The sequence below is a fragment of the Canis lupus genome, chromosome 23 (assembly GCF_011100685.1).
Source record: "Canis lupus familiaris isolate Mischka breed German Shepherd chromosome 23, alternate assembly UU_Cfam_GSD_1.0, whole genome shotgun sequence".
NCBI classification, from domain to species: Eukaryota; Metazoa; Chordata; class Mammalia; order Carnivora; family Canidae; genus Canis; species Canis lupus.
The window spans coordinates 37,570,559-37,596,100 of record NC_049244.1 but is presented as its reverse complement, the minus strand read 5'-3'; the positions used below and the strand labels follow the sequence as shown (position 1 = coordinate 37,596,100).

General features: G+C 50.4%; 1 protein-coding gene across 4 annotated transcripts in view; it reads right to left on the bottom strand.

Moving 5' to 3' along the window:
* Positions 1-25,542, bottom strand: part of SPSB4 (splA/ryanodine receptor domain and SOCS box containing 4) — an 81,322-nt gene that overhangs the window by 12,694 nt on the left and 43,086 nt on the right. The window contains exon 3 of one of the 4 annotated variants that reach the window (XM_038571061.1): positions 17,179-17,291. The exons of the other annotated variants lie outside the window; for them this stretch is intronic. Coding sequence (XP_038426989.1) covers positions 17,188-17,291 — 104 coding nt within the window. The 3' untranslated portion in view covers positions 17,179-17,187. Of the gene's footprint in view, positions 1-17,178; positions 17,292-25,542 lie in introns of those variants that run through there. 4 annotated transcript variants of the gene reach the window in all.

Sequence of the window (25,542 nt, the reverse complement as noted above, 5' to 3'; positions counted from 1 at the left end):
CTGACTGTTTTCAACTTGGAGCTCGCCCTGGGGAGCTGCACGATGGCTGGACATCCTGGCTTTGGCTGAGGACAGCCCCTGGTCATGCGGGGAGAGCCTTGGGGAGGTGGTGGGGGTGAGGGCGAGGCCTCTGGCTGTTATCCACCCTGCACCATGGATCATCCCAATGTCCCCAGAAGTTTTCTCTGCTACTGCAGTCCTGAGAACAACCTGGCTGCCCCTACAGATACTGGAAAAAACACATCCTACAGGGGGGCGACCACAGAAGGGAACAGAATGGTCCTTCTGGGACAGCTGGTGGATGCCCCATCCAGGGCAGTGTTGGGGTCCTCAGGGATGGATCCCTCTCCTCATGATGCATCCCCTTGTAAAGAAGAATAAGGAGCGTGGGTACAGCAGCACTTCCCGACCAGATGGCAAGACTTACCTAAAGCCATAGCAGTGAATACAGTGTGGTATTGGAACAAACTAGAAAGTTCAAGAACAACTATAAATAAGTCATTGTTTAGACATATGTCTCTAAGTGAAAAATCCATAAGGAACAATATGCATAAAATTCAGAGAAGGGAAGGTTGGCAGGGATGAACAGGGATGGAGACGGAGGTGCCCAACTGCGGATGCTCCGGTCCTTGGCTCAGGGGATGGATTCACGGCAGCATTAAGGTATAAAGAAGTAAATACCTAAATAAGCATGTTAGAATGAAAGGGGCTTTGCATGGGAGCAATGATGGTGTATTACAAGTAAGGATCACGTTTAATCCAATTCTGTGTATCAGAGGTTCCGTTAAGAGCCAAAAAAGAGAGAGCAAAAGTGAGAGAGAGAAGTCACGGATCGACCTCTCTCTGGCCAGAGGCTTGGCCAGAAGACGAGTTACACTTGAACGCGAGCTGATGAGTGATAATGGAGTCACTCTTGCCTGCCGAGAACTCAGCAGCGCTTGGGGGAAGGCACAGCTGGAAGGACAGACGGCCCAGGCCTGGAGCCGACTTCTGGCTCTAAGTGGCCAGCTGCTTCCTCCGTGGAAGGGGACGATGCCTGCCTCGGGGCGTGGGGGGCACAGGGTGTGAGGCGAGGGGCACAGGCTCAGGCCCTGGTGTAGCTGGGCGATCACGTGTGACAGCTCCTCTTGTTTCTCTTGCTCCTTTATTTTTTTTTTAAGGTTTTATTTATTTATTCATGAGAGACACACAGAGAGAGGCAGAGACCTAGGCAGAGGGAGAAGCAGGCTCTGTGCAGGGAGGCCGATGCGGGACTCGATCCCAGGACCCTGGGATCACGCCCTGAGCCGAAGGCAGACGCTCAACCACCGAGCCACCCAGGCGTCCCTCAGTTGCTCCTTTAGAACAAAGGGAAAGCAGGCAGCTGGCAGCTGGCGTGGAGAGCAGGACAGACACCCCTGAAGGATGCCTCCACGTCAAGGACCACAGACAATTCTGACCAGAGGTTGGAGGAGGCCACAGCAGCTCCTGCACCAGGAAGCCTGGGTGCGACGCTCGCTCCCCAGAATCCCACACTCCGGCCCCGTCCATCAGCCCCTTCTATTTTGGGTATGTTCCTTCCAATTTTTTTCATCAGAAGCAGAAGCATGAGGAAAGCCATGAGTGCTGATCTATTTATTTTCAAAGCCTGCCTTGGTGTTCTGCTGGGCTCTTTGGCTGGATTTCTGGCAATAGTAATAGCAAAAATGCAAACAGTCGTGGCGAGGACGTACGCGGCACTTCTCCTGTCAGGAGATGCTCTAAGTCTTGCTGTCTTGTCTCCATGCATGGAGATCCCTGAATGGACTGGAGGCGAGCCCCTGGCCCAACAAGCCCAGCCGTGGTTGGCAGGCAAGCGGGGACATGTGGCACAGACAAAGGACTCCGCCCAGCAGGGGACAGCTACTAATGGGTCATCCAATCACCGGATCCCACCTGGGATTTGGCCTTAGGAATTTGGAAAGAAGGAAGCCAAAGCCGACTGCATGAGGGGGCCTCTCCTCTCTGGGAGCAACAAGCAGCAGCACCAGCATCCCCTCTTGAGGAGGCCCTGCAACCATTGGGGCTCACTGGCAGAGTGGGCTCCTGTTTTCTAGCAAATAGCCAAGGTCAGGCCAACTTCCTTCCACTTGGGAAACGTCATCACTCCAGCATCTTGCTAAACAGCACGAACCCCCGGGGTTTCATATGAAGGCCTTCTAATGGACATACTGTGTTTATTTGACCTTTCCAAGTGTGAGCTCAGAAACAGGCCCAGAGGAGGGTGGTGGAAGCTTGTTTTTCTAAAGTTAAGCAAAACTGATGAATAAACTGAATTCTTGGATGGAGCCTGCCTAGTTTTCTCAGCCTGGCTCCCTGCTCCTTTAGTGAGAGGATCCAAGGAGCTCAAGAGGAGCCCCGTATTTAGGGGAGAGCCTGGGAAGAGAAGAAGTGTCCAATGAAAAGTGGTAAGTGATGAGATCTGTAAATATTTTCTGCGTGGAAAGAGCCATGATATGGCCTAAGAGCTAACAAATTTAGAAATGGCTGCCCTATTGCTGTTTCTCATTTCAAGGCAAATGGCTTCTTGCTTTAGGTAAATTTTTAAAAAGTTAATGATCAGTGCCTGGGTGAAAACCACTTGCATTATCACAGATATGTTAGGATTTTAGAGCAGAGGCTGCAAACTCTGATGCCTAGGGGACAGGGGGTACCTAAATGACTGGCAGGAGCAGGTGTAAGCAGTGGGTATGGAACATGGGGGCCTGTGGACACCAGAGGACACACATAAGCTCTAGCTTTGGCTCCAGGCAGGAAGGCGGGCCTGGTATTCCAGATTTCCTGCTCTTAAAAACAAAAACTAACCCTGAAACCCAGATTTTTATGGGACAGTTCTGTGTTATCTTAGTATGGCCAAACAAAATATTTCTTGGCCCAGACACAGACCCAGGCTAGCAGTGAAGCTCCCTGACCACCTTGTCAGAATTTACCACGTGAGGGGCAGCCCATCCTCATAAACTGCTAGAAGGTCTGATCCAACCGCGGAGGCACAAACTAAATGGGATCCAGTGCCTTGCTCACTGTTCTTCCGTGGTGAGGATGTCTCTAGCTATACTATCCATAATCACATGTAAGAAATCCGAACTGCATGAAAACCCAATCCCACTCTTCATGGTCTCTTAGCATGGATTGTGAGTATCCAGATTGGAAAGATCTCACTCGCTTGGACGCCAAAAGGCATCCACTCCTTCTTCTCACCCAGTTTTCTTTGTGTAGATACCAGGTTGGTGAAATGTATAATCCACCGTGAGGGGTCAGGACACCTGGGAGTCAGGGGGCACTGCAGGGACCACCACAGAGTAACAGTAATAGCACCACCACCACTACCCCGCCACTGATAACAATGTGGATACAGAGCTCACCCCAAGTGCCAGTCACTTGCCCTTTGGCAACTCCTTCAGTCCTGATAGCATCCTATGAGGCAGGTACCATGCTTATCCTCATTTTAGAGCCGAGAATCTCAGGCATAGAGAGGACATGTGATGCCCAAGGTCACCCAGAAGTAAAGGGCAGAGCTGTCTGCTCCAGAGTGTGTTCCCCACAAGACACTATTCAATCCCCAGAAGACTGATATATTTGGTGTAAAATGCCCATATCTATTTTGCCATAAAATCAGACACCTTCCTATTTCTTATTTTACTCCAGACAAGGGATAGCAGATGGTGGAGGATTTATGAACAAACAGATTAGTAGAGAAAAATGATGGACAAAAGTAACTTTTTTGTTAGCGTGAGCTGGAAAAAGGCAGGAAAATATCTCAGTTCGGGTTGTGGCAAAACCAGTTCCCTAAAGGAACTTAGGTTGAGAATCCTCTTGACCGATCTTGCAAGTTGCCAAGAGACTAGATCTTAAATGGTCCCACCAGGGAAAAGGAAAGGTAACTAGTGATGGAGGTGGTGGCTTACCCTGCAGAGGTAATCACTTTCGGATATGTTGGGGTCTCAAATCAACGTGTGGTGCGCCTTAAAAAAAAAAAAAAAAAAACGTGTGGTGCGCCTTAAACTTACACAATGTTATATGGCAATTATATCTCAATAAAGCTGGGGGGGGGCTTGTTTCCCAATTAAAGTAATAATAATGCACACCACTACCACTACCTAAGGCGAGCAACTGCCCTCTGCTGGGTCCTGCATCTGGAGACAAATGTTTTCCCAGTGAGGAGAACAAGCACCGAGGCTAAGCTGCTGGCACAATAGTGCAGAGCCAGCAAGTGGGGGACAGCCCCGCTGTGTATTCACTGCGCTTTTATCAGTTACTCCCCGGGGAACCATGGTTCTTGAGGACCCGCTGTGTGCAAAGCCAGGTGCCAGGGGATCGGAAATGAATCCGGCACCCTCAGTTTGGAGAGCACATAGTTTCCTGGGGGTTGTGGGGGATGAAGGGAGCTCCCCACGGGTCGTGCTCGGGGTGAGTGAGTTCACCCGGGGAATACCTTCTGCATGAGCACAACTGCCCTGTTGACTGAAGTCTGGTGACAGCTTCCTTGCAATCAATTTATTTTTTATTTGAAGTGAGCTTTACATAACATAAAATTAACTGTTTTAAAATCTATAATTCAATAGCATTTCAAACATCCACAGTGTTGTACAACCATCACCCCTATCAATTCCTAACCCTTTTTATCACCCTCCACCCAAAGGAGATCCTGCACCCATTATACAGTTACTGCTTCTGAATTCCTCCTTCCTCCAGCCTCTGCCAACTACTAATTGGCTTTCAATCTCCATGAATTTATCTATTTTGGATATTCCATATAAATGGAATCATACAACATATGGCCTCTTGTATCTGCTTTCTTTCACTTAGCACAGTGTCCTTGGGGCTCCTCATGTTCTAGCAGGTGTCAGAACTCCATTCCCTTTTATGGCTAAATAATATTTCATTGTCTTCATGCACCACATTTTGTTTATTCATCCACTAATGGACATTTTCGGTGGTTTCTACCTTCTGACTGTTGTGAATACTGTGTCTATGTATATTTGGGGACAAGTTTTTGTTTGAAGACTGATTTTCATTTTTTTTTGAAGATTTTATTTATTCATGAGAGACACGAGAGGAAGAGACACAGGCAGAGGGAGAAGCAGGCTCCCCATGAGGAGCCTGATGTGGGGCTCGATCCCAGAACCCCAGGATCACAACCTGAGCCAAAGGCAGACGCTCAACCACTGAGCCACCAAGGTGTCCCCCTATTTTCATTTCTCTTGAGTATGTAACAAGGAGTAGAATTGCTGGGTCATATGTTGATTTTATGTTTAACTTTTTGAGGCGCCACCAAACTGTTTTCCACAGTGGCTGCATCAATTTATATTCCCATTGGCAATTTCCCCCATATCCTTGTCAACGCTTATTTTTAAAAATGTGAATTTAGTTGGACAAGATTCCTGGAGTGAGAGACAGAAGACCCAGGTGTCAGCTCTGCCCCAAATTCACCCTATTAGGAGCAGCCCGCATTTCTAGTGTGTGTGCTGCACCAGGCACTCTTTTAAGGACTTTCCAAAAATTAGCTCATTTAATCCTCACAACAACCACCGATATCCCCCTTTACCGATGAGGACAGTACGTCACACGGAGGTCACAACCTGCCCAAAGACACGCAGCTAGTGAGTGGTTGAGGAGGGATTGCAACCCTGGCAGTGTTAACCAAGGTTCTAAGCACCACACACCGTGCCTCTCTGGGCTGCAGTGCTCAGCCTGTGTGAGGCCAGAGGGCAGGGCTCTGGGCCCAGCAGCGGAAGCTTTCTGCCAAACGCATGTTTAGTTCTGTTCTAGAACCCCAGTCTATTTAGCAGAGGACAGAAGGGAAGTTGACAGTGAAGGGTGGGCTCTCAGTTTCCGCCCTTGAGACAGGGTCTTGAGCACTTCAGAGGAACAGGGTTTTGGAACTCTCTTCCAGGATCCACGATTCTGAGACGTGAACAATAAAACAAAACCTCAGATTTCTGCCCAGTCGTGTATTAGTTGATATGTCTTACACAGTATGTTGTCTCTTCTCTGAGGACCTTCATAAACACCCTATTTGCTATCAGGGTGAATCATCCCAAAATCACACTCAACGATTTATGAGGCCCTAAAGGACGTCTGTTTCCTAGGATAGAATTTTCAGGAACCGGGGAGATCCGATTTCAGGGAAGTGCAAACTGGAGCCCCTTTCCTGTCTTGTCAGTTCGATCTTGAGACCTAGAATAATCACCAATTATTGGGCACTTACTATACGCTGGGCCTAGTGCTCAGAATCTGTGACACAGCATCTCCCTTAATCCTTGCTACGACCCCTTGGAGGAAGTGCTACAGATTCACGGTCCCTTATCCAAACCCTGGGCCCAGGCATTCAAAATTGAGAGAGTTCCAGAGTTTAGTAATTAAGTTGCATGTGCCATGCGTTGCATAACATCCCTGTGGTCTGGGGCAGTGCCTGCAATCAAATACATTAATATTTCTATAGTGAACCCTCTGAATATTCACACTGAGTGAAATAAGGGATGACTATAAATAGGCTCACACCCGTTCAGATGGAGTCTGGCTGCCAAATGAGCTTGCCCCCAACTTAGGAATAAAGTTTTGGTGTTCAGGCCATAGTCCTGCATGAGGATCTTTATTTTATAGAGAAATGAGGCTCTGAGAGGCTACATGACTTGCTACCTGGGGTAACATGGCCTGTGAATACCGGAGATAGAATATGAGCCAGAAGTCAGTCTTTAGCACCCATGTCTAGAGCCACTTTGTGACATGGGGAAAGAGCACAGATCTCTGGGAGCAACAGCTGAATGTTCAAATCCCTGCTTTGGCTTTAGGAACTGTGGGATCTGGGGAAATCATTCACCATTGACCTTGAGCTTCTGTGAGGTCAAGGGCTGGTTTTTTAAAGATTTTTATTTTATTTTATTTTTACAATATTTCATTTATTTATTCATGAGAGATGGAGAGAGAGAAGCAGAGACACAGACAGAGGGAGAAGCAGGGCCCACACAGGGAGCCCGATGTGGGACTTGATCCTGGGACGCCAGGACCACGCCCTGGGCCGAAGGCAGGCGCTAAACCACTGAGCCACCCAAGGATCCCCAAGATTTTTATTTATTCATGAGAGACAGAGAGAGCGTGAAAGAGAGGCAGAGACATAGGCAGAAGAAGCAGCAGGCTCCCTGTGGGGAGCCCGATGGGGGATCCCAGGATCCCAGGATCCCAACCTGAGCCAAAGGCAGACACCCAACCACTGAGCCACCCAGGAGCCCCAGGGCTGTTTTCAAATATCCCAGCTGTCCCCTTCCAGGCACAGGACCAGCTTTCCCCTTCCCTACTCATCTGAAGTTAGGTGTGGCCGTGCACCTACTTTGGCCAATGAGTGGTCAGCGGACGTGCTGTGTATCACTTCCCAGGGGAAGCTTCAGGAGCCAACATGTTCACTGCTGCCTTCTCCTTTGCATCGGTGACTTAGGGGTTAGCCCTTTTGCCCTGGACCCGAAGGACGCAAACTTTGCAGAATAGAGCCTCTGGCTGACCAGCGACGGGCACTCAGCAAGGGCAAAAGTCAAACCCCGGTTGTTTGAAGTCAACGATTTGGGGTTGTCTATTAGCGCAGCAAGATCTGGCCTCCCGGGCTGAAATAGGCTCCTTCTCTCTATAAACCAAGTGACGGGAGGCCTGAAGGAGGTGGCACACGGGGAGCCCCAGGGCCAGCGCCGGGGCAATGAACATCAGCTGGGTCCTCTCCCCTCCTCGGGCTGACTTCCCCAGCTGTAGGGAGCGGGGTGTAAGAGTTCCCCTGCTCTGTTTCCGTGAGGAAAACTGCTTGTTAATACCATGAGGGATTAATGGGAAGGATTTTGTGGGCGCTTACTTACGTATCCAGCCATCCATGTCCCTCACCCCACTCTGGCTTTGATGGGGTTGGGGAGGGAGGTTGGGGGCACAATCCCAGCCCTGACACAAACGGCCACCGGAGGACTCCGGGTTCCTGATGGAAGTGACAGCTGGGGATCAAATATCCCCAGAGACCGGGCTGCAAAGGGCCTGTGTGTGTCAGGAGGAGGTCAGGAAGGCCAGGCAGCCTGCCGACAGCTGCTGAGCGCAGAGAAGGCACCATCTCCCCCAGGAGGGGCTGCCGGGAGCCCACTCAGGCCGACAGATGGAGGGAGTGAGGCTGCGGGGAGGAGATTCTCTGTGATGGAAATGTGCAGTTGCCACGGGACTTGCATTAAGACCCCATTTAGCAACACCGATTAAGGAGCTATAAATAGCACCTGGGCTCTCTCACAGGCCATAAAACACACTTCCCTGCACTGCTCCCAGCCTGCAGCCTGCCCTGCTTAATTGGAGCTCAAAATAAAATACCTGGAAGGCCACTTTTTGATGGAAAGCCCTTGTTGTCATAGTGACCAGTTGCTGGGCTAGGGATGGGCCAGAGGCTTGATACAGGGCTGCTGAGGCAAAGGTAGAGAAGGCTAAGGAGGAGGAGGGAGGGGAGGGGAGGGGAGGGAGAGGGGAGGACGCACTGACAAAGGTTACTATGGTAGTCTGGAACACACATCAAGAAGCCAGTGGCTCTAGCAGCCTACTGTCCCAATGACTATAACAACTGGCAAGCTCAGCCATCGCCTTTTCCAATGATGGTCTGACAGTGAGGACCACTGAGGCAAGGAAGTGGGCCTGGCTGGCCTTGGGTAGATATGAGAAGCAGAAAACTTGAGTTTGAGTTCTGGTTCGGTCATCAAACAGCTGGGAGACCTTGAGCGGGCTTCCTACTTCTCTGGGTCTCCAGTCTTTGCCACCAGCAACCAGGGACCAGATGAGAAGGTCTCTAAGCTCTACAGCTGAACTCCCACGTGTCAGAAAGAATGAAGAAGCCCCCAATGTGCTGAGTCACCTCCAAGACATATGAAGTGAAGGGGCACCTGGGTGGCTCAGTTGTTAAGCATCTGGGCCTTTGCACGAGCTGTACTCACCCCTGAAATGCCTTTCTCAGCCTTTCCATCTAGTAACATCTTAATTTTTTTTTAATTTTTTAATTTTTATTTTAATTCCAGCCACTATACAGTGTTATGTTAGTTTCAGGTGTACGATACAGTGATTCAACAGTTCCATACATCACCCGGTGCTCATCATAGCAAGTGCTCTCCTTAACCCCCATCGCCTATTTCACCCATCCCCCAACTACCTCCCCTCTGGTAACCATCAGTTCTCTGTACTTCTAAAAAATATTTGTGCTCGCTTCGGCAGCACACATACTAAAATATACTTTAAAAAATATTTTATTTAAATTCAATTTGCCAACATATAGTATAACACCCAGTGCTCATCTCATCACATGCCCTCCTTAATGCCCATCACCCAGTTACCCCATCCCCCACCCACTTTCCCTTCTGCAACCCTTTGTTTATTTCCCAGAGTTAGGAGTCTCTCATGGTTTGTCTTCCTCTCTAATTTTTCTCCATTCAGTTTCCTCCCCCTTCCCTTATGGTCCCTTTCACTATTTCTTATATACCACATAGGAGTGAAACCACATGATAATTGTCTTTCTTCGACTGACTTATTTCACTCAGCATAATACCCTCCGGTATATGGCTGAGTAATAGTCCGTTGTATATAGAGACCACATCTTCTTTATCCATTCATCTGTCAAAGGGCATCGTGGCTCCTTCCACAGTTTAGCTATTGTGGACACTTGCTGCTATGAACATTGGGGTGCAGGTGTCCCGGCTTTTCACTACATCTGTATCTTTGGGGTAAAAATCCAGTAGTGCAATTGCTGGGCCGAGGGTAGCTCTATTTTTAACTTCTTGAGGAACCTCCACACGGTTTTCTAGAGTGGCTGCACACGCTTGCATTCCAACCAACCGTGCCATAGTAACATCTTTAAATCTCAACTCTGATATCCCTCCTTTGTGAGCACTTCCTAGATGCCACCGCTTCCCCAAGCATCTGTCACTCTCATCACTGCACTTCCTAGAGCACTTGATTAATCTTATCTCACCGAATTATCAGGATCTGTGTGGCTGCTCCAATAAACCAGGAGCTTTTTGAGGCTGGGTCTGTGTCTGGTTTCAGAGTGTTATCCCAGGCCCTAGCACAGAATGCTGCTCAGTACAAGGCTTTGCATCTCTGAGGGATCAAATGCACACAGGGCATCCATTCCAGATGATTCCCTGGGGTTTATTTGCTGAAAATCAAGTCTCTGCTTTCACTCCACCCCCTCCCTTGGCCTCATTTGAATGTGCTGGGAAAGTTAATTTTTAACATTAGTCTGAGCAAAATACAATTAGGAAGGGATGCCCCGCAGCCAGAAATAATCACAATAGATGAACCCTGCAACACACACAGCGAGGGGCCTGCCCCACTCTTTCGCCTGACTAAAGAAAAATGATTTTGTGGACTATTCAAGGCAAAGGTGTCATCTGGGCCTTCACCTCCGCTGCCTTCCTGCCTGCCTACTGAGGAATCCCATGGTAATGAGCCACAGAAAGGGGCTGCCAGGTAGAGGGTCTTGGCTCTGCAACTTAACTGGTTGAGTGGCCTTGGCAAACCCCTGACTCTCACTGGTCCCCATCCACAGCACGGGGGCTTGGATCAGGGTCCCTGAGGCTCTGTCCATTTGAAGTCTCTGTCTGGAATTTTAAACATCAGTCCAGGAAGGGCAGCACCGTGAGTGAAACCCACTCTAGACAAATAAGATCTCTGAGCAAACATCAGAGACCAGAGGAGGGGATGTAAGGCTGTCCCAATAGTTACAGGAGGATATCACATGCAAGACACACTCCTGTGGGTAAACCCAGAAATCTAAAGAAATACCTTCATTTCTCCAGGTCTCTGATTGAAGTCATCATTGAAATGTGTCTTCAGGGGCAGCCCGGGTGGCTCAGCGGTTTAGCGCCGCCTTCAGCCCAGGGCCTGATCCTGGAGACCCGGGATCGGGTCCCACGTCAGGCTCCCTGCATGGAGCCTGCTTCTCCCTCTGCCTGTGTCTCTCTCTCTCTTTCTCTCTCTCTCTGTGTCTCTCATGAATAAAGAGATAAAATCAGGAAAAAAAAATGTGTCTTCACCCAGACTGCCCCCTGTGGAAGGCAGCGTGGGGAGCAAAGAATCCAGCTGCTATTGAATGAAACGCCAGAGGCAACCAAGCGAAGTTATCAGAAGGATACGCTTGATTTTCACTCTGATTCATTCGAATGATCAATCATTTATAAACTTTCATTCAATTAATCCTTATGTTCGTTACTAATGGATTTTTGGTAGGCTTGCCTCCAGCATCTTTTCTCTCCTCTTCAGATTCCCTTGAAGACCGTGCGTTCCCAAGACTTTGCCCCATCCCAGCTCCCCCAGGGGAGACTGACTAGGGCTCAGCCAGTCAGCACATTCCAACTCAGTGATCACAGTGATCACAGTGATTGGTTCGTGAGTGGGCATATGATGTAAGCAAGGCCAATTAGTATGCATTCCAGGACTTGCGCCAGGCAAGGTGGATACAAACATGCTGGCTCTGCAAGAGAAGGAGCCAAAAGGTGGCCCCAGTGGCTCCTTGCAGTCATCCTGGGACTCGAGAAGGAAGACCCTAATCATGGGGCCTCCAGAATGCGTGTGTAGAAGGGGCTTGAGAGTGGTGATCTGTGGGATGGGAGATCTAGGGATCAGTGGGGAATCACTGTCCTTATTTAGATGGTGTCATTTCGTGTAGTATGAGAACCTAAAGCCCCACGAAATACCTCGAAGGCACCACTAGGCGCAAAGGAAGAAGAGCTAGGAAGTAGAGAGAGGGAAACCTGATTCTGGCACTGGTGTTTGAACCCTGGATGTAGGTGAAGCTGAAGCCAGATTTATCCAAGTACTAGTCAGTGATAAAACCATACACATTCCGTTTACTAACATAAGGTACTTTGGGTCAGATTTGCTGTTCCTTATAAGAGAATACAACTAATAAACCACCCTTCCTGGGTTAGGCCTTCTCTAACCCCCTGGACTTGAGTTCTTGGATTATGATTGGAGGGAATTCCTGATGGAGACACCATCATGGGTGGAAAAGGATCTCCAGTCCAGTGAAGAAAGGCAGGGGGTGAGAAAGGACCTTAAGAGTCCTGGAGTCAGAGAAGATTCTAGAGAGGTAAGAAACTCATGGTGGGGCACACCACACACTTAGAGGAGAGCTCTGGAAAGCTCTCCTTGCCTGACACTAGTTTTTCCACTGGTGCCTCAAGATCCACTCGAGCCTTCTTCCCTCAAGTTCAATGCAACGTTAGAAAGACAAGAGAGTCAGGGAATGTACAAGTTAGAAGGATCTCCAGGGATACCAGTCCACCAGGCACTGCACAATCAAGGATCTGCTGGTCCCAGAGAGCTGAAGTGGCTGACTCAGTGCCCACGTGGCCAGGCCAGGGCAGGTCACAGGCCAGGACCCCTGAGCCATGGTGTCCCTTCCACTGACCCACAGCTGCTGTCTAGCTAAGTCTTTGCTCTTCTCACTCTCCCTCCTCTGCTATGTGAGAGCTCGGCCACCAGGTGGCGATGCGGAGTCACCGCATATTTGGTGGAATTGAGGTCAGTGGCCATCATGGGTTTGCTTTCAAGAAAATAGATCTTTATTCATCTTTAAAGGTAATTAGCATACAAAACTATGATTAATTTGAGTATAACTCCGAAGGCAAACCAAAGAATTATAACTGGGGCTACCTACATTGTCTCTTCTCTACTAATTATTTGCCTCTTTCTAACCTGGCCAGTGAGAAGAGAGAAGCCAGGCATTGAGGTCAGACAGGCCTGGCTTTTTTTTTTTTTTTTTTTTGAGATTTTATTTATTTATTCATGAGAGACAGAGAGAGACACACACACACAGGCAGAGGGAGAAGCAGGCTCCATGCAGGAGCCCGACGTGGGACTCGATCCCGGGACTCCAGGATCATGCCCTGGGCTGAAGGCAGGTGCTAAACCCCTGAGCCACCTGGGCTGTCCCCGGCCTGGCTTTAAAATGTAGCTCTGCGGGCAGCCCCAGTGCCTCAGTGGTTTAGCGCCACCTTCAGTCTGGGGCGCGATCCTAGAGAACCAGGATCGAGTTCCACATTGGGCTCCTTGCATGGAGCCTGCTCCTCCCTCTGCCTGCATCTCTCTCTCTCTCTGTGTCTCTCATGAATAAATAAATAAATCTTTTAAAAAAAATGCAGCTCTGCCATAGATAGAGTAGCTTCATGTCTTTGGCAGGTCATTTCTCTATGAGCTCAACTTATTCATCTGTAGCAATGGGTTCGTTGCTACTATAAATAAGCCACTTTTTTAAAAAAGATTTTATTTATTTATTCATAGAGACACACAGAGAGAGAGAGAGAGGCACAGGCAGAGGGAGAAGCAGGCTCCATGCAGGGAGCCTGATGTGGGACTCAATCCAGGGTCCCCAGGATCAAACCCCGGGCCGCAGGCGGTGCTAAACTGCTGTGCCACCGGGGCTGCCCTAAATAAGCCACTTGTAAAGGAGAGTTTCATCGCTGCATTCTCAGGGGCCTGTATAGAGTAGGGTTTCAGTGAACCTCCTTGAAGGAAAGGACGTGGAACCTAATGAAGTGCTTGGCGGAGAATAGCAAGTACCCAATGACACTCATTACTAGAGGCAAAAAGGGAAGTAGGTCTACCAATAAAATCATAGGCCATGGTCAGTAAGAAAGGAGGCCTTGTAGGGAATATAAGAACTCACCGGGAAGCTAGAAATCATGGTGTGGCAGTGGCTCCCCACTCGCTCACTACTTAAGGCTGATGCTTTTTAACCTCACTGCACAACGTTCCCTCCCACCAGGTACCTCGGCTCTGAAACCCTTCTGGAAACCTCTGTGCCTTGTGGGCAAATTCTGCAGGAGAATGTCTCTGTGCCCTCCCTGGCCTCGCCTGTGAATAAGGGGATAAACAGTCCCTTAAAGTACGGAGCTAAAAGAAGATTCTCAGGGAACTGGCTCTCTTCATCTAACGCCATCTCTGGGGCTGATTTTCCAGGCTCATGGCCTCATTCTCTCCGTCTGCAAAACCTGCAGCTGACTTGGATGGTGCCCACATCCCCTCCAGAGGTGGGGTCCTGGGAACACCCCTCCCCCTCGGGCTGACAGGCCTTCCCAGGGGTGCAGAATTCCCTTAACTTCAAACCTCCTCAACTCTAATGGAGCAAATTATGTGATGCTTTATTTTTCCCAGCTTGAATGGGCAGAGCTAGCACCTCATAAAGTGACAAGGGAAAATATTTGGCTGGTTTCGTAAACCCGGGCCACAAAGGCTCACTTGTGATGGGAGGCCCTGCCCATCTGGGCAGTGAGGTCCGCAGACACCACTGCCCGCCTGACACTGGCCACCTGTGTGCAGACCATGAGGCCTGGCAGGCTCTCAGCCCCACCAGGCCATCTCCTCCCACGCACTTCCCGACCCCAAGCTGCCAAAAACAACGCCAGCCATTAGCCGTGCACCGGGCATCCTCAGGGGCATGCCTGGGAGGCCCTCAAAGAAGCTTCTGTGGACTGGTCAGCAGCAGCCACCGGGAGATGTCTGCGCTGTGTCCGGGTCACAGTCTGGCCCCAGCAGGCTCCCCTCAAGGAACCCACCCACAAACTTCCCGCCTGCAGACTCCAGTGCTTTCCAGCCTCCCTGCCTCTGCTCCTGCCATCCCGCCTGCCTGAAACGCCTCTCTGGCCCTCTCCCTTGAGCCCATTCCTACTATGTGCCAGCCCTGCACAAGGTCCTCCTCCCAGAGGTCCATCCCTCTGTAGCTCTGCCCCCCAGGGGCCATGCCTTTCCACAAGCTGACAGCACTCATTGCTTGCACCCTCATTAGATAATTAATCACACCCTTCCGGGGGTGCCTTTATTATTTAATGCTGGCATTATTTCACTGACACCTCATTGATCTGAAACAGGGAAAGAGCTTTTTCAACATCAGTGAATTTTTCTGATCAATTATCCTTTTTTTTTTTTTAAGATTTTATTTATTTATTCGAGAGAGAGAGAGAGAGAGCGAGAGAGAGAGGCAGAGACACAGGCAGAGGGAGAAGCAGGCTCCATGCAGGGAGCCCGATGTGGGACTTGATCCCGGGCCTCCAGGATCACGCTCTGGGCTGAAGGTGGTGCTAAACCGCTGAGCCACCCGGGCTGCCCTCAAATATCCCTTTAAGTACCACCCTACTTTTAGTTTGGGTGGGAATTTTTCTAAAATGCATTATGCCTTCCTCTTTAAAATTGTTTTCCAGTTTTACTGACATGTAATTAACATCTAACCCTGTACAGGCTTCTGGTGAACCCCAACGATCTAATCTACGCGCACCCTGTGGAAGGATGTTAGGCCCCCACCTGAAGCCAGCCACCCTAAACATCATGGAATCCATTTCAAGGATTCAGTTCGAAAAGAAAACAGCCACTGTTGGTCCCCTGCCTGTGACTTTGTTGGGCTTGGCCACCGGGGTGGGGACGGCGGTCCCCACTGAGGGTCCACACCCGCATGCCTGCTCCGGCCCCGCTGCCCACTCTCGCTGCTGCTTCTACCGGTGAAGGGAGGGGGAGGCAGAGGAGCAGGCCGTTGGACATGCTAGGAAGGTGTAGAGGAATCGAAAATAGCGTCTAAGATCTTTTGCTAAACTTCAAAACAGAAGCTGGGTTCCTTTCGAGGCCCTGAGTCTTTCCATTCATCCTCAGGGCCGAGGTGGCGTGGAGCTGAGGATGCCAATCAAACGTGCTGTTCCCCTGTGGCTGTGCCCCTCGGGTGACAAGCAGGCTCTGCTGTGCCCACACTCTGCTTGACCCCAAGTGGCTCGGTGATAAGACCCAGCAGACTTGCTCTGGGCCTTGTGTGACCGGCCTGTGGCCACCCCACGGCACCGTTCTCAGCTCTCCCTGTAGAACTAACTGCGTCCTGGAAGGGCAGGCCGGCTCAGCCTCGTCGATGCCTCAGAGGGGCCGTGGCTCCGGGTCGCTGGCGGCTGCTGGCTCCCGAGGATGCACATTTGGGACAGGTGACAAAGTCTAAATCCTGCTGGAGCTGGTTGTTGGGTCTGATCTCCGGTTCTTGGAAAACCAAGATGCACAGACACCTCTGCAGCACACAGGCCCGGCATGGCCACTTCGGAGCCATTTCGTGTCCTCTAAGTTACCACGGCTAGCTTAGGCTGCAGGAAATCCTTTTTTAAGGCCTGCGAATAGAGATGCTGGACAAAGGGCAGGCTGCGCATGGCGGTGACTGCACCTCTAGGATTCAGGGACGGTAGGAAGAAAGGGCCTAGGAGGCCCTTGGAGCCCAGGTGGGAGGTGGAGGCAGAGGTGCGGCCTCTCACCCACAGGCAGGATGCCTGGCGGCCCTGAGGCTTGGGGAGTCCTGCCGGGCAGCGTTCTCCTCCCTGGCGCTGCTTTCCTCCGGCAGTCGCATGGAACATAAGGCATCTCAAGGGTGCCACTTGGCCACCTGCCCTTGACCCCTGTTTGTGACTTTGTAAATCTCCTCACTCCCCAAATTATCCTAACCTGAAAGTCTTATCTACACAAAGCTTTACTTCCTGCTTGCTCCCTTTAACCTTTGTGGGACCCCACGTGTCCCTTCAGCCTTGTTTTTTGCCTTGCTCCATGCATGCAACTTGTGAATGCAGCTCCTAAATTATACCAGCCTCCTTCTCTCCTCAGGGCCTTTGCATATGCTCCTCCTTCTGCCTGGAATACCTTTTTCTTCACTCCCACCGTGGAACAGACACTTGACTCGTTAATTCCCCTCTAAACTTAAGAGGTCCCCGAGATTGGCCTTTTCTGACACCCCCCCCAAAGGCAGACCAGAGCCCCCTCAAGCACTCTCCCAGCACCCTCTGCTTCCCCTGTGTGCCACCCCAACACCACAGCAACCACAGGATAACTTCTGTAATTGGCTGTGACATGTCTCCTGCTGAGTTCAAAGTTCCAAGGCAGGCTCCCTGGCTCCCCTGTTCACTGTCTTATCAGCATTTTGCACAGGACCTGGTACCTAGGACATGGTCAGTAAATATTTAATCAATCACTACCATCCTCCCCTCTAACCCCAGCCAAGCTGAGCAGCCCCCACACCCAGAGCCCTTTTATAACTGTGACTTCTTGCTCTTTCTTCCTGGATACACCTTTCTCACCTAAGTAATTCCTGCTCTTTGATGAAGGAAGGAGTGAATCAATGAAAGCATGAACAAACGAACAAACTATTAGGATTTCAGTTCATTTATATGGGGATCGTGAAGGCCTCCACTGCCCTGGGGAGGCTCTGAACGTGTGGCTGGAGAAGCATTCACGGAGGAAAGAGCCTGGAGTGGGAGTATTGCCTGTAACAAAGCAGAATGAATTTACAAGCATCCCTGAAAATGCTTTCGGGAAATCCTAAAATGTCTCTGGTGAGCAAGGGCTAGTGAGTGGAAATGAATAGTGCAGAACCTATTATGATTAATTTAAGATGAGTGTGCATCATTGATGCCTCTCGTGTTGTGAGCGGTCTGCTGCTCAGCTTAAGGGAAAGGAAAAATATTTGTAAGGTGGACAGAACCTAGGTGTCCATCATTTGGGGAGTAATATGCAGGTAATGATAAGAGCTCCCCTGCAGTGGTCACTTCTATGTGCCAGTGCCGTGCTGGGCAGTATGTATCTGTTATATTACTTAGTCCTCAGGAGAATTGTGACAGGTGGGATCTATCTCCATTTTACAGATGAGAAGACAGAGGTTCAGAGAGGTTGAGGAGCTCAGCCACGATTATGGAACCAGTTGTGGCAGAGCTGGCTGGGCTGGACTCCAAAGTCTCTGCCCAGCTGCAGAATGAGATTCTGGGCAGGGGTCTCGGGGTGGCCTCCCCCAAGCTGAAGATGCGGCGTTGCCATGGAAACAAGGTCCCCGGCCTCTGGTCTGGCAAGGTCTGTTTCACCAAGTCTTTAGTTGGGTTTCCCCCAGTGACCCAGCCTGGGTGTCTGCAGTGGTGAGGGAGGAAGGGAAGGGCGGGCTGCTACAGAGCTTGGGCCAGCCTGCTGGGGGCTGTGGCAGTCCCCAAGCAGCTATGCTCTGAGGTCCCCCACCCTTCTCCACAGGGCCCCCCTCTACTGCCAGCCTTGGAAGGTCTGGATAGCAGGTTTTAGGGACCGTATCATTCACCCGTGACAACCTCCACCTGTCTGTCTACACCTGCAGAGTTGTAGGCTTCACGAGAAGCCAGTCCTCTGCCTCCTTGCAGTGACATCCCCTGTGTGGTCATCCAACACTAGTGGGATAGCTACAGGGCTTGGGCCTGGAGAGCGGAGGCCTCTGACCAAGGACTCTGTTGGGTTTGTGCAACAAACATTCCCCAGGGAGCCGCCATGTGGTTAGCTCCCTGGGCACCCAGGCCATCCTCGTCTCTCTTTCTAGGCTCTAGGCCCACACCAGGGCTGCTAAGTCCTGGGATCCCGAATGCTCACTCTACAGGCTGTGCTCCTCCCATGCCCCTCTTCACCCTTGGCCTCACCTGTGGAAGCCATCTTGACCCATCTTTCTGAGCACAGAGGCCTTTGCTTCACGTTGGTTGAGCAGAGGAGCCTTTGCCCTATGAGTTCGACTGCTCTGTCTGCCCTAATACAGTGCCACAGACTAGAGGGGCTTAAGCAACAGAAATTTATGGTCTCACAGTTCTGGAGGCCACAAGTCCAAGATCAGAATGTCATCAGGGTGGGTTCCTTCAGGGGCTGTGAGGGCCTCACATCTGTTCTAGGCCTCTCCCCTAGCTTCTGGTGGTTTGCTGGCAGTCTTTGGTGGTTCTCGGGTTGGAGATATGCGCCCCAATCTCTGCCTTCCTGTTCATGTGACCTTCCCTCAGTGTCTGTGTCTCTATTTCCCTTTTTATAAGGATCTCCGTCATATTAGATTAGAACCCACACTAGTGATGTCATCTTACCACATCTTACTGTATCTCATTTCCAAATAAGGTCATGTTCTGAGATTCTGGGGGTTAGGACTTCAACATGAGAATATTAGGGGAACACAATTAAGCCCATACCACCCTGTTTCCTTTATGCAAGGAAAGACGAGGGCTACGAGGGAAGAACAAGACCAGCCCAGCAGCTGGCCCCTCTGCAGAGCCAGGAGAGGAAGAGTGAGACAGCACAGAGGGAGAGAGCCACCCAATGACCCCTGCCACAGACGAGTGGCTTCTCGGGCCTGGGCAAGACCAGTCAGGACAATCCTGGACACATGCCCAATGGTAGCGTAGTTTACCACAGTCCCCAGCAGAGGGGATTCTCAGAAGAAGGTAAACACAGGCTCTGCTGGACTGCAGCTCAGGGGACCCCAAGACTTGGCCTCAGCACTAGCCCCTTATGATGCCACAATCTCTTGTTCTGAACCAGGTCTGAGTTGACTAGAAAACACTCTCCCGACAAGACTGACCACCAAGCTCACTTAATAATACATCCTCTCTGAGGAAATGGTGCCCCAATCCTGAGATTCTGCAAGGCACCAGCCACTATTTGAAGCTTTCACATATACATGTTTAATTAATTAGAGAAACCCTTTCTGGAAAATCAGTTTGGCACTGAGTATCAGCAATTTCAGAAACAGTTCATACTCCTTGACCTATTATTTTTACTCCTACCGATCTATCATGCTGATATAAATAAAAAGACCAGCAGGTGCAAAAGCATTCGACTGCATTGTTACTTATAAGAGGGAAAAGTTGGAAATAACCTAAATGTATATAATAGTGAGCAGTTAATTAAATTATGATATAATTACTTGGTCACGAACCATTTAGTTATTAAAAATTATACCATCCCACCACCACCACCACCACCACCACCACCACCACCACCACTTATCACTGTTCTGGAGTACTAGCCAAACAATTAGATAAAAGGAAGAAGGCAAAGTTGTCATTTTCTGCAGATGGTTTGCTTGTATACCTATAACACCCAGGAGAACCAAAAGAGAACCTTGGAGAGAAATAAGAATTCAGTGAGGCAGAAAATTACTGGTCATCAACAAATCAACAGCTTCCCTGTAGACATATAACAAGTTGGGAAATACAATGGAAGGTAGGATTCCTTTCATGATAACAACAAAAAAGATAAAATACTTGAGGATAAACACATCAGGAAATGTGTGAGGCTTGTAAGAGAAAAAACGTGAATCACAAGAAAGGACATAACAGAAACTGGAAATAAATGGAGAGACCTATTTTATGTTTGGGCCGCAGTCCTCGATAACTCAAAGATGTCAGCTGTCCCCTAAAATAACCCGAAAGTGTTGTATGATCTCAATTAAAGCACCAATGGGATTTGGGGGGAACTTGCCAGAATGATTAACTAAAGTTTATCTGGAAAAGTGAACACAAAAGAAGAAACAGAAAAATACTAAAATAAAAAATAATGTGGCAGGAGCTGTCCTTGGGGCTATTAAAACAGATTTAAAAAAATATTTTATTCGTTCATAAGAGACACTGAGAGAGAGGCAGAGACATAGGCAGAGGGAGAAGCAGGCTCCCCGCGGGGATCCCGATGCAGGACTAGATTCCAGGACCCTGGGATCACGACCTGCGCTGAAGGTTGATGCTCAACCACTGAGCTGCCCAGGTGTCCCTAAAACAGATTTTTAATCCTTGCACCGCAGTAATGAAAACCATTCGGCACTGCGCAAGGCCTAGGCAGCGTGACAGTGAAATGCTGCACTTCTCCAGCAATCGGTGAATCCCTGCTGCGGGGTGAGAAGGTGGTTGCCTGGGGAAACGAGGACAGGGATCTGACACACAGATGGACCGGGCTGTCGTCCCAGCCTGTGTGGCCCGGACGCCTGCAGTACCTCCTCCAAGCCTACCGGTTCATGCGAGTATGGGGAGAACTCACAGTAATGGGAACTCAGAGTAAGGGGGCTCAAATGCCATGGGGACACACTGATGGGCCACTATTATTACTAGTAATTTATTCTTTTTTATTTTAAAATAATTTTAATGGTTAGGGGTACCTGGGTGGCTCAGTCAGTTAAGCCTCTGGCTCTTGATTTCCGCTCAGGTCATGCTCTCAGGGTCCTGGGATCAAGCCCCATGTCAGGCTCTGCACTCAGCGGAGGAGAGTCTGTCTGAGATTCTCTCCCTCTCCCCCCCCCCCCACCTGCTTGTAGGCACTTTGTCTCTCTCTCTCTCTCTCTCTCTCTCTCTCGATCTCTCAAATAAATAAATGTTAAAAAAAATACAATTAAAGATTGGATTATATTAATTATTTGAAGTTATTGAATTTATCTTCCGGATATGACCACATTGCCACCCAGTCTGAGGCTCACCAGCCCTCCGACCTGCTACACCAGCCACGTCCTAGCACCATCCAGTCCTCCGTCCCGGGGATGGCTACCTGCACGTCCCTGAATCCGTCCCTCTGCCTTTAACAACGAGGAGACCAGTCTCTCTCTCTCCTTTGGGAGACCAGCAGAAAGTCAAAGCGGAGGCCTTAGGGGATAATCCCATGAAAAGATTGAGACTATAGGAGATGTAAGTCTTTGGAGAGAAACATGAGCAGCCTCGGAAACAGTGTCTACTGTTGGAAAGCCTCTGTTGGGGGCCCAGGATGGTATTATTGAAGATCTTCCCATTCCCAGGCTGGGAGAGGCCGGGGGCCTGGAGCAGGCAGTGTGGTGGGCCCAACGGCCGATGGAGGCCCTGGCCTGATGTCAGGGATGGCCTGCATTAGGGCACGGGGACCTTAGGTCACTCCGGGGCTGGGAGCTAGTGATGGAAAGGCCCAGGCGGGCCTGGCCTGCTTCCAGCTCCAACCCAGACTGTCAAGAAAGAATGGAACAAAAAAGAATGGTATTTCAGGATGATGAGTCTGGAAGGCACGTATAAAAGGCACGCACGCGGTTGAGGACAGGGAGCCCAGAGACAGGAAGTTCAGGCAGGATGCTGATGTGGCTGACCTGGAAAGAGCGGGCGCAAATGACAGGCCTGTTGCAGCCACGCAGCGCTCCAGGCACACGGCTCTACATTATAAATCTTCCTGGATCCTTAAAATGCGCTGGAGGTTGGGGTAAATTTATTGGCTGGTTTGCTGGTAAACTTACTTGAAAGAAGGCAGCAAAATTAAAGTTAATACATTTACGTTTTAAATATCTGCCCTAGAAAAAGGGCATTATGTCAGGAAGCCAAGTGTAGTACAGCACAACTCAACTCACCGTCACACCTTCATTACGTCAAACGAAGGAGGTTGTATGTTTTAACGTGTCTGCTATGATGTTTCCAAATACGTAAGAAGCATAAGCCAGAAATGATAGATGACACCCAGTTTGGAATTAGAAACCCAAATGAGGGGATCCCTGGGTGGCTCAGTGGTTTAGTGCCTGCCTTTGGCCCAGGGCATGGTCCTGGAGTCCCGGGATCGAGTCCCGAGTCAGGTTCCCGGCATGGAGCCTGCTTCTCCCTCTGTCTCACTCTCTATGTCTATCATGAATAAATAAATAAAATCTTAAAAAAAAAAAAAAAAAGAAACCCAAATGATCTGCACACTCTAGGAAATTTGGCATAGTGCAGTAAGATGGGTCCCGTCAGGGTTTCCTATAAAGTCCTGTTTTTAAGCCTTGGAGATAAATCCAGCTGGCAGGACAAGGAGAACCGGCCTGACAGTATATTCTGTGAAATAAGAGTCATACACTTCTTGAGACTAGACAATGTGAGCTGGCTGCTTAGTTAGCTGAGACTAACAGAGGCTACATCAAAAGAAGTATGTGGTCCAGATGAAAGGAGGTGAGGTTCCACTATACCCCGTGTTGGAGAGCCCTGACTATCTACCAGACCATCTACCTCCTTTGCTCTTTGCATCTACCTCATTTGCTGTCTTATGAACCTATTTGGCTCATTTACCTATAGCCCTAGGTCGTCATCACCTCCCAGATTTGGCTCCTCTTCCAGAGGGAAGCATACGTGGTGCTGTCACTTCTGTGTCAGGTGTAATTTCCTACTCCTTCTATGCTCTTCTTATGGTTTTTCCAAATCCAGGCCCAGACTCCGAGCCCAGGCTCTGTCACAGGGGTCTCGCGGGTGTCACAGTTTGGACCCAAGATCTCCATCATCTTGGGAGAGTCCCTCCACCCACAGCGCCAGCTCCACCTGGTTAGCCCCCGGCCCAGCCTCCAAAGCAGAAGGCACTGAAGCGGATGACCTCAAATGCCCTGGGGGATGGGACACCAGGGATCCCTAGCCGTCCGTCCGTCCGTCCGTCCGTGTGTGCGTTCCAGGCCCCAGCTGCTTCCCAGGAAGGTTTGGGCGGATCCGGGCCCCCCTCCCCCATCGATTCCCTCACTTAGGGAAAAAAGCGAGAATTCCCTCTTTCCCCCTGATGTCTGGGGCCTTGCCGACAACAGGGCCAGATGACACTGGGATGTATATGAGTTTTGACAACATCAAGTCCCAGAGAAGTCTCAGGGGAGCCGGGCAGGGAGCAGGTGGGGGAGCGAGGGATGAATAAGCCTGTTCTGAGCCCCAGGACAGCCTCTTCCATCACGCACTTGTATTCATCCCGTAGCCGCGCTCCAGGCAGCGGCCCAGACAGCACAGAGCACACAGCTGTTGAGGCGCTTACAGTCTCAAATTTTCCGCCTCCGAGTAGCCCGGAAATCCCTTCCTGAACATGCCCTCGGCAGCCCGGCCCGCGGCAACGGTCCCCGGGACTCCGCAGGCTGCCCCCTCACCCCGCGCCCCCTCGTCCTCACCCGGACGCGAGCAGGGTCCGCGGCTGCATTGCTCAGGCCTTTCCTCATCAAGTGCTTCCTTGGTGCCCCTGAGGCACTTCTGAGTGCCCACCTTGCACCCCTCTTGTTCTCTGAGGTGGAAAGTGCAGCCACAGAGAAAACGGGTAGCTTGGGGGACAAGGGAAGCCCGGGCAGGACGGCAGGGACACTGAGGCAGGAGGTGTTCTTCAGCGGCTTGCAGCGGGACGGGGCGCAACGCAGGCGGCCTTCCAGAAGGCGCACCCAGGGCGATCCCGAGGACAGGAGGCGGTACAGCAGCTCCACACCGTGACGGAGGGCTGCTCCCCGGAGCAATGGGGTGGCACAGCCAGCTCCCACAGCGGGCGACGCCCTCAGCGCCGGTGGGGACACTGAGGCCAGGCCAGGGGGCGCGGAGGGCACCGGCCAGGCAGCTCAGGCCCCGGGAGGGATGACAGGTCCTCCACTAGAGCCTCGGTCCTAGCCCGTGACAGCTTCCTCCTCAGGGCACAGTAAAGGGGTTTCCACTTGAAAGCCTTTTGTTACAGGACTTTTGGGATCAGCTAAAAAAGAAAAAGAAAAAGAAAAAGAAAAAGAAAAAAAGGAAAAGGAAAAGAAAAAGGAAAAGGAAAAGGAAAAGGAAAAGGAAAAGAAAAAGGAAAAGGAAAAGGAAAGGAAAGGAAAAGGAAAAGGGAAGAGGAGAGGAGAGGAGAGGAGAGGAGAGGAGAGGAGAGGAGAGGAGAGGAAAGGAAAGGAAAGGAAAGAAAAGGAAAGAAAAGAAAAAAGAAAAGAAAAGAAAAGGAAAAGGAAAAGAAAGGAAAGGAAAAAGAAAAAGGCCAAGAAGAAGCAAAAGATCTAACCTGTGTTCTCTTCAGGTCAACTCAAAAATTGCCTCCTCTTGGGACGCCTGGGTGGGTCAGTGGTTTGGCGCCCGCCTTCAGCCCAGGGCGTGATCCTGGAGACCCGGGATTGAGTCCTATGTCGCGCTCCCTGCATGGAGCCTGCCTCTCTCTATCTCTCATTAATAAATTTTAAAAAATCTTAAAAAAAAATTGCCTCCTCCGAGAGGCCTTCTCTTTTCAGGGCACAGAATTTTGTGGAAGGAGTGGCTAGCTGCTCAGCTTAGCTGCCCCCACGAGGTGGGTGTGCAGGCAGGGAGCCACCCCAAGGGTGAGGCTGGCTCAGTGGCTCCTTGGGATGCCCTGTGGTAGTCAGCACAGATCTGCATAGAGCCCGCATGAAGTCGAGCACTCACCAAGTTCCCAAGCACCTACCGTGCAGGCCATGCTGTGGAGGAGGGAGTGGGGGTGGACAATGCCCGGTCGGGCAGAGGGAGCCGAGGCAGAGGAACAGGGGCTGCTAGAGGAGCCACTGGAGGAAGAGGAGGATGGACACGAGCTTCCTTGGCTACAGAGCGGGACCACTGTACCCCAACTGGCCCCAGGCAGCAAGACTGCTGCAAATATTGTTCTAGACACAGAATAAGCAAAGCCAGCTACCGGGCGCCAAAGAGAACCAGGCCAGGCCTGGGTGGCATTTGTTAAATGTTGACTGTTAAATGTAAACCAGGCACCTGGCTGACTTTTTTTATAGACACCACCCCACTATAAAGCACCCTGCCATCCCAGAGGGAGATGCCACTGGCACCTATTTCCTAGAAAAGGAAACTGAGGCCCAGAACGTGGCAATGACTTGCCCAAGGTCATATAGAATGTTTATGTGGTGTCAGAGGGGGAGGCCGTTTGGCGGGAGTTCAGGGAATGGGCAGATGGCTCTCCATACCCAGTTGGTAAGGAAGACAATCGGCTTCCAGTTTGCGTCTCTTGCAGAGGTTGAGCTGCTCATAAAAATATATATAAGTGTGTGTGATA